The 10021-nt window shown below is 31.6% G+C and overlaps 1 protein-coding gene across 1 annotated transcript; it reads right to left on the bottom strand.

The window, feature by feature from the left end:
- Positions 1–2007: 2007 nt before the first annotated feature.
- On the bottom strand, positions 2008–3743 carry LOC133703137 (berberine bridge enzyme-like 8). The gene has a single exon (XM_062127573.1). The coding sequence runs from the start codon at positions 3632–3634 to the stop codon at positions 2090–2092; it is 1545 nt and encodes a 514-aa protein (XP_061983557.1). The 5' UTR covers positions 3635–3743; the 3' UTR covers positions 2008–2089.
- Positions 3744–10021: the final 6278 nt, after the last annotated feature.

Genomic DNA, 10021 nt, shown 5'->3' with positions numbered 1-10021 from the left:
TGTACATGTATTTACAATTCGTTAAATGTAATGGATCTAGTTTATAAATGTGTTATTAAATTTATTTATTAGAAAGACAATTACCACTAGAATGTTCTCATGTCAATGAATATGAACTTTGTAGAATTTTATAATATCTTGAGAACTTATCTCACATTAATTATAATATCTTGATTACTTTTTTGCCCCTCATCAGTCCATATCTCTGTTGCTATGGAGTCCCATCAGTGGTCCTTCCTTTTCCGAAGTGTAATCTCCATCACAACTTTGTTTAATTATAAGCGAAGGCTTCTTTCCCGAATTTCTTTTACCAAACTTGCACAGTTAAAAAAATAAAATTCCAAATTAGCACAATTAAATAAATAATTATTAAACTAACACAATTTGATTAGTTATGCAGGTCTTGAGATACTTAGGTCTCACCTGCACAGCTCAAACGGGCAAAAATAATTTTTCATTCTTTTTCACTACCTCATTTCTTCATTTTGTGTCTAGAATTTTTTATTTAATTAACTTTAATTTTATTATTATGATAATATTTTCTGTAATTTTTTTAAATAAAGTTAATATTTATTTTTGAATATGAATACTAAAAAAAATAGTTAATTTTTGCCTAATTTAAATAAAAATATGTTTAATTGATGAAATAATTATAATAATGAAAATAAAATTTACTATGCATAAAAATTAAAGGACCAAATGACAGAAGAAAGAAGAAGAATATGTTGGCACAATAAGCAAAGCAGGAGAGAAAAAATAAAAAATAAAAAAAAATAAAGAAGGAAAGAATAAGATGTCGGGAATCCTACTCAGCTTTGATAATGACATATCAACTATCAAGCACAAGAGAAAAGATTCTGACAAGATGAAAACAGAGTGTCTGGAAATTTAGTATAAATCGTGATTCTAAAAGTTTTAATTTTTTTTTAATTTAAAATATTTTTTTTTATGTTTTTAGTTGTTTTGATGAGTTATTATTAAAAATAATTTTTAAAAAATAAAATAATTTTATATAGATACTAATAACATACTAATAAAAATAACAAAATAATAATTTATATAGATGTTAAAACTAATATAACCAAATTAAATAAATTCAAAGAAAAGTAATTAAAATCTGAAATTAAATTGAAAAACAATTAAAATAGAAAAAAATATATTTTTTGAGTCTAATTTTAGAGTCTTCCAAACTTTTTTTTATTATTTACGTAGGTATTTGAACCAGCTTGCACGTACTATGACTAATCCCACGGCCCACTGAACACCCTGCAAACCCAGTGAACATGTAAGGCATCGCGGGGGTGACAGGTGTGCACATGAGATCTCGAACCTAGGAGCAGTGGAAAGAGACAAGGCCCTCCCACCGCCAAGCCAAAACCTTCAGTGCAGCTACTCGTGTAAAACTTGGTTTGTAAAATTATTTAATAAAATTTTAGATCAAACCAATAATTATATATAAATTTATAATTGTATTTATTTTTTTGTAAGTTTCTTGGTAAACTAGTCTTGGATGTCTAGTTCATAAATAAATTCAAAAGACATTACACATTACACATCATATATCATATATTGTGTTTATAAATGATATGATTTATTAATTAATTTATTAGAAAGACAATTAACACTCGTATGAATTTTGTAGAATTTTATAATATCTTGATAACTTATCTTGCATATGAGGCTTAATACATTATATTACTACATTTGTTTTCTCTGTGGTTTTTGTTATCTTGATAACTTATCTTACATATGAGGCTTAATACTTTATATTAATATATTTTTTTTCTCTGTGGTTTTTGTTATCTTGATAACTTATCTTACATATGAGGCTAGCTAAAGACATTATATCACTATATTTGTTTTTCTCTATGGTTTTTGTCCTTTTGGACTATGATTTTATATATTGGAATATAAATGCCTACAAGTATATGATTTAATAATATGAAGCATTGACGCTGCTCCTCAACCGAACGATTTCCTGCAAATTATTTCCACTACAAACTCGTATGAGATAATAATCAACAGTCTTTTTATTTATTTATTAAAAATGCCAATAAACAGACAATTTATGGAAAATGAATTTCCCATTCTACATCCTCTCTATTAAGGGAAATGTTGGAACACTTTGTTCATGCCTGAAGAAATTACCAGGATCAACCTTAGTCTTGATTTGGACCAACCTTTCGAAGTTACCCTTAAAGTACTTGATCCCATAAGCACTTCCTTCAATGTAACTTGCCTTTCCATGGTGGTTGATGCCCAAGTCCAGGTCCTTGTAGTTCAGAAATGCAGCCCTTGGATTCTTGGATACGAAGGGAGTCATGTAACGATAGAGCTGCCTTGCCAAATCAAGATGATATTCTACTGCTTCAGTCCCTTCTTCATTCCAGTTTATTTGATACTGAATCTTCCACAAGTTCCCAGCTCTGTGTGGAAAGGGAGTTGCTGCTGCTGAAATCTCACTCATTTTACCACCATAAGGATTGAACCCCATTTTTGGAACTTCTAGCTCTATCATTTTCTTCCAAATCCCCTCCAAATCATCCTTTGAAATTGGTTCTTGCACATAATCTGACTTCCTCTTCAAGTAGACGAGTGATGGAGGTGTTCGACTAAGCATAACATCGATCGGTGTCCCAACGGGGAAGTCTGCCCAAAACAGGATTGATTCAAGCCAATTCGTTTCTATGCAATCTGATTTAAGCAAACCCAATTCCGGGAAGCTTTCTGCTGTAATGGACAGAAGCCTCTCAGAGTCGCCGAGAAAGAAACCTATAAATGAAGCCCTCACCGTCTTTTCTCCACTTGGACTATCTTTTACAACATCCAGGAGTAGCCTGATGAAGAGGTCTTCATCAATCTTATGTGCAACATGTTGCCACTGATACACAATATCAGTTGCATTCTCTTCAAGTGTTCTTTCAACTCGAAATACAGTGACAACTTCTGCAACTCGAACAAGGTTTAGTTTATATGAAACCACGACTCCGAAGCTAGCTCCACCGCCTCTAATAGCCCAAAAAAGGTCTTCTCCCATTGATTTTCTGTCAAGAATTCTGCCTTCAGCATCAACCAATATTGCATCGGTAATGTTATCGACACTTAGGCCATATTTCCTCATCAAATTGCCATATCCAGCTCCAATTAAATGCCCACCAACACCTACTGTAGGACAGACTCCAGCTGGGAAGCCGTGAGTGCTGCTTTTTTCGGCAATGCTGTAGAACACTTCACCAAGAGTTGCCCCAGTTTGAACCCAAGCAGTCTCGTTTTCGATATCAACATCAATCGATCGAAGATTGCACATATCGAGAATGAAGAAAGGGACACCCGAAACATAAGATGTGCCTTCATAATCATGGCCTCCGCTTCTGATTTTCATTTGCAATCCATGTTTTTTGGCACAAAAAACAGCAGCTTGCACATGAGACTCATGCAATGCAGTCAGGATAAAGAGTGGTTTTGGTGTTGTTGACGTGTTAAATCGAAGATTTCGAATATAAGCTTGCAAAATGGACGAGTATGAAGGATTGTCAGGATTGTAAATGGCTTTGGAGATTGGGTAAGAAGGGTCAGAATGGCTCAAAAGGGATAGGTAAAATGTTTCATAGGATAACTCTGGAGCTGCCGCCATAGGCCTTAAAGCAACAATTCTTTCTATTGCTTTGAAAGATGCTTTACTAAGATATGGCTCAGCTCCTCCTGCGATGTCTTGGGATGGAATTTATATGTAGAAAAGGTACTGGCTTGAAAAGCTAACCATTTACCGGGTGGAAAAGAAATGAATGCCCGTTTCATCTGGGTGTCTGTATCAAATTATTAAAATCACGTTGTCTGTCATTTTCCCATTTATTGTCACTGCCTCTTGTGGGACACCCTCCATGGCCATGCCATTCTGTTTGATGTTTGACCAGTAGGCAGGAGCCCAGCAATCGTTTAAAATATAGACTGTCATCCACGTGCAACAAGAAGGGGCCGGCTATTGAGAGATAAAAAAGGTACGTGGAACCAGTTAAAAGTACTTGGAACTCTTCTGTATCAACTCATACAAAGAGTTTGTTATTTTGAACAAAAGTAACCATAATTGAATTAGGATTCTTGATATAAAATTAGGCGAGAAATAGGTATTCTAGAAATTGGGTCTCTTGGATCTTTATAGGTTATTGTAAGAGTGGATTCATGTTGAAATAATAAAGAAATTTGGATGGGCACCGACGCTTAGGGGCCGACTATTGACAGATAAAAAGGGATTTGATGTATTTATTTTAATATTGTAAATTGTTATAACTAAGCATGTGAAAAAAGAAATTTTGATGTTTTAGAAATTGAATGCCTTTGATAAATTGTTGAACTTAAAAGTGAGTTTTAGTTGTATTTATGCTTATAGTTGTATTTGTAATTGAACCAAGATGGAATGGAATTCATGTTCATTTAGATATTAAATAATTGTATGACAATAATAATTGAATCAAATAAGTTGAAAAGGATAAATAAATTTAGCTTTGAATGAATAAAATAGGGGAATTAAAATAGATGTAAAGAGTGTTTTCTTTTTGGATTTGAAAATAATAATAATTAATTGAAAATCTTATCAATGCAAAGGAGACTGTTGGGATTATTCAGCAATGTCGCAGGTGTGCGACATCGCGACGATCGTCCACTCTCAAATGTATGGATATATATTTGGTAAATATAGGGAGACAAGGAATTCTTTGTCTCTTAGCAGTGAAAAATGGAATGGGAGTTGCCACCTAGTATTTTGGTCACTAGGAACCCTAACTGGTCTCAGAGATCGGGCACGGGGACTGGTTGCGTAAATGGAAGGTATTAGCACCCCAAATATGCCTTACCTAAGGTAAGCTGCATTGTTTGATTATCTGATAAAAAAGCTAAGGTGTTATTGTATTTCTAGTTGTTGGTCCGTTTATGGTTTAAGAAAAGTCCTCCTCAATAAGGAGGTCCTTATCTTATCGGGTAAAACCTAACCGTTCTAACGTCTATGTAAAAAAACATATTTTTAATATCAGGAATACGTTTTACGTATAAATTCGTAATCCCATATACTAAAAGAAGACAAAAAGATTTTTTTAGAATTTTTGAAATATTGGCGTAGTTCTCATGGCTTGAATAAACTGGTTATTAAAGCCAAAATACATGCTAATACATATATTGTTTTTGAAATTTTCTTGTGTTGTGTGAAAATATGATGTTATAATATTTATATATATATGTTGGAGAGACTAGGCCGTATGCATGAAAACAAAATATTTTTTGAAAACTTGACAAAAACCAGGTATTTTAATACCGGATTTGTATATTTATAGTATAAAAATACAAACCGATATTGATCAAAATATAGTAATAAAATTACAGAAAATCAAATATTGTTTGAAATAATTTTTGAAGAATTTTTGTTCGAACAGACCAGACCCAACCCAAAAGGAAACTGGGCCGAAATCAGCCCAACATAAATTGGGCCTACTTCCTACAGGGTTGGACTCAGCCCAGCCCAAAACCGCATGACTGGTTACTGTTCGCGGTACAGTAATCGGGGTTATTGTGTAGGTGAATAGTACCTGGTAATTAATTAGCCGGTTAATGTGCACACAGTAACCGGGTAATTTTTTTCTTGCTTGCAGAACGTGCACAGTGCACATTTTGCATGCAAGACGATGAACAATAAACAGAGATAAGGGTCGGAGGGCTAACCTGTGGTGGCTCTGAAGGCGGTGCTGCTGGCGGTTGCTGACCGGAGGATGGCCGGGAGGGTGGTCGGTAGCTGGGGAGCCCAATGACAGCAACTGTTCTTTCTTTTTCTTCCCTGTGCAGAGGTGCCCACCTCTGGTTTTTTATTTCCTTTTCACGTCTGCTTTTATTCTACTCTCTGTCACTGTCTTTGTTTCATCTCCCTTGTCCCAAAGTCTTCTCCCCTTCTGGTCCGTTGTACTCCAGTTTCTCTCCTCTCTTTCTCCTCTGTTCGCCCCTGTTTTGTCTTCTCCTTCTGTTGCTGACGGTGTTTTCTGCCGTCAACAATGTTCTTCCTTTTCTGCAACGTCTTCGTGGAGGTGCTGGTGGCAGGGCATGGCTGGGATGAAGAGGTAGTCCGGTGTGGGAGCTGGGGAGGATAAGGGGAAGACCGGCTGTGTGTTTTGTGAGGAAAGAAAAAAAAAGCTGGTGTTCTGTCGAGTTAATTTGGTGGAATGGCTGTTGAGAGGGGTCGGTGGCTGAGGGAGCCCGGTGACAGTAACTGTTCTTTCCTCTCTGCAGCAGCTCCCTCCCTTCCATTTTTTGCTTTCTTTCCTCTTTTCCTACCCTCTCACAATAGCTTTCTTTGTTTCAAAACTTCTTTCCCGTTTCCCTCACTTTCGTTCAAAAACTTTCCTCCTCTTTTAGTTTTCCAGCCCTTTGTTTCAATATATTTTTTAATTTTACATTATTTTGATGAATTAATATTAAAAATAAATTTTAAATATTTTTTTAATATATTTTTAAATAAAAATTATTTTAAAAAATAACTATTACCATAATATCAAACACTATCAAAATATACAAGTTAATGGTTGTTTCACATTGTAGTTGAAATTGAATTTGACTTAAAAATATTAAATTGATTTTTTTAGTATTTTTTCATGGTTTTTAATTGCTAATATTAAAATAAAAAAAATTTTAATATATTTTTAAAAAATATCATAAGCTACATTACTAAACACAAATTTACAGAGTTTCTTTTTCTTTATTAATAACGCTCCCAGTTTCATTTTTGCTCCTCCCTGCTTTTATTTAGCGTGCATGGTACAATGTAATAATTCTTTCTCTTCCCTGATTTGAAGGCATTTTCAACTCATTCTTTTCGTTACATCAATGAAGTCTATGCGAAGTGAAGTAATAATTCTTTCTTTTCGCAATTTGAAGGCATTTTGAAATCGTTCCTTACGTTACATCAATGAAGCCCATCCAGAGGGTCCATTTCACATCAATGGGCCTTTACAGCTTCTTTGGGTAAGTATTCAGTGTTGCTTTTGAGTCCCATCACTGGTCCTTTTTGTCATTTTTTTGCCCATGATAAGCACATGAAATAACATAAACTAGCAATCTAAGTATGCGGTGATAAGCTCATGAAATATCAAAAACTATCTATCTATCTATTGTCTATTTATTATGTAAATAAACAAAAACAAATCCATAACAATAACCAAAAGAAAAAGCAACTATCTATCTATGCTTATAGTTGTATTTGTAATTGAACCAAGATGGAATGTACTTTATGTTCATTTAAATATTAAATAATTGTATGATAATAAGAATTGAATCAAATAAGTTGAAAAGGAGAAATAACTCTCATCTTACAAGTTATCAATTTAATGCTAAAATTTAATATGATTTGAATGTTTTGGATCGTTTTGATGTGCTGATGTCAAAAATAATTTTTAAAAAATAAAAAAATATCATTTGCATGCATTTCGGCACAAAAAATTATTTGAAAAACAACCGCTACCACATTGCCAAACATACTCTTAAGTTGAAAAGAAAAAATAAATTTAGTTATGGATGAATAACATAGTAGAATTATAATAGATGCTACAATAAATAAAAAGTGTTTTCTTTTGGATTCAATAATAATAATAATTAATTGAAAATCTTATCAATGCAAAGGAGACCGTTGGGATTATTCAGCGAGCTGGTGGAACCATTTATAGTTAGACTGCAGGTAGGTAATCCATACCTTGTGGCAATTCCTTTATAATTTTCTTGTAAATCTTACCCATTAAATAGTTAATCTATGAAAATGCACATAATGGTATTGTTAGTGTGTATGTAATTTGAGAGGAATTATTTGGTATTCATAAGGAATAATACAATATTGACTTTTCTAATAGGTATAACAAAATAATTGGCAACCTAGATAGGTTGATTGGATTGATTGATATTCCTAAGGTATATCATAATATTGACTTCCTAATAGTAATGTCAGAATAATTAGCAACTAAGATGGGTTGACCAAATTAATTGATATTCGTAAGAAATATATGAATATTGGTGTTTTTTTTTATAGGAATGCTAGAATGATTGACAACTTAGATGAATTGATTAGATTGATTGGTATTCGTAAGAAATTTTGGAATATTACCTTTCTGATAGAAATGCTGGAATAATTGGCAATCCAAATGGGTTTACCTGATTAATTGGTATTCGTAAGTAATATCAGAATATTGACTTTCAATTAGGAAGGCCGGATTGATTGGCAACCAAGATGGGTTGACCGGTATTTATAAGGAATACTAAAATATTGATTTCTGAGTTCATGATCAATTCAGCCAGATTGATCTGAATTGATTAGATCAGGTAATTTTGTTTTTACCTTTTTTTTTTAAGTTTTGCTTTGTTATTATTTTTTATAATTTGCCTTCTATATATTGGTCCTGAGTTCATGATTAGAGTTGCTGATTTCAAAGTTTAATGCATATTGATATTTTTGTTGGGTTTTTTGTTTAAATTGAATTATTTCAATTTCATCATTCAAGATTTGATTTATTAAATAGTGGTATTCCTATTTGTTTTACCTTTCCTTTCTATTTTCTATTGGGTTATACTAATAATTTTTTAGGTTGTTATATATATATATATAATTTCATCCTTCATGTTTTTTTTAATCAAATTTGATCTCCTTTCTTTTTATTGCTATCTTTTTCCATTTCGAAAGTTTTTTCAATTGATATTTTTTATCCTTCAAAAGTAATTTTTTTAGGAATTAAGCTTTTTGAATGAACCCGGTTCAAGGGTTTCATGATTTCCATGGTTACAAGGTTTATGAGTTAACCTGAGTTAACTCATATTTTTTTCATTGCCTTTTTATTTATTTTTTAATTTTTATCATTTAACATTGAATTGTTTAATAATTGTGCTTCATGATTTTATTTAATTTGCTTTCGAACGTGGTCATCTTGGTATTGCGACTGGGGCAAAGATTTTACATCTTCAATTAGGTGGGCTCAAATTGAGTTTTCTCAACCTTTTTTAAATTATTTTTTTCTTAATTTTCTTCATTCAACATTTTATTTGCTAGAGATTGAGCTTTATTTTTTATATATATATTTTTTATAGAGTTATTATATTCTTATTTGATTTTTTAAGAATTGATTTTCATTCTTAGATGCCTCTAAAGTATTGTATTGTCTACTTTTAAAGAATCATTTTGTCTTTAATAATATGCTTTGAGTAATTGAGTCCTTAATAATACTATTAAAATGTCTCAAGTGCTCAAGCTAAAAAGTTAGTTTTTTTTTTTACTAAAAAATAAAAGTATCTTCAAGTTAGTTTATACATCAAATAAAACTAAAAGTCTCTTATAAAATAATTGATAATTTAAAATAAATTTTTCTTCTAAAAATTAAAATATTCTAATATCAAATCCCTATATACATTCATGAGTATAAAAAAGACATTTTATGCTTCGAAAATGGACGTTTGTGTTTTAAAGAAGACGTACTAGTAGTTAAAAATTAGTATTCTTCTTCCATTAATAAAAAAAATAGCACTCTTAATTTACAAACTAGGATGATATCCACGAGTTATGTTTTTAATTATATTAATATTCTATTTTTTATTGGATAAAAAATTTAAATATAATTTTATATAAAAAAATCTTGCTTGGGTTAAATTTAGATTGAATTTAATAATATGTGTACTCCATCTATTACTTATCAAATAATATATATATATATATATAAACTATCCATTAATTTAGATTGGTTTGTATCTATACATCAAGTTGTTTGGATGAAATTGCATCCTTGTTTGTAATATATACAAAAAGAAAATCTTAAATTATAATTGTCTGTACTTAATTTATAATTGGGTTAGCTCTTTCCATCCTACTTAAATTATTTAATTGTCAATTTAAATTGATTCTTCAAAAAGAAAATCTTAAATTGATTTGCCTAATGCTAAGTGACTCTGTAAATTATACAAATTATCACCTGTAATTTTTTTTAACCATCTAGGTGGTGCCCCAGTGGTAAGA

Source organism: Populus nigra, chromosome 9, assembly GCF_951802175.1.
Source record: "Populus nigra chromosome 9, ddPopNigr1.1, whole genome shotgun sequence".
NCBI classification, from domain to species: Eukaryota; Viridiplantae; Streptophyta; class Magnoliopsida; order Malpighiales; family Salicaceae; genus Populus; species Populus nigra.
This window is presented reverse-complemented; position numbering and strand designations above follow the sequence as displayed.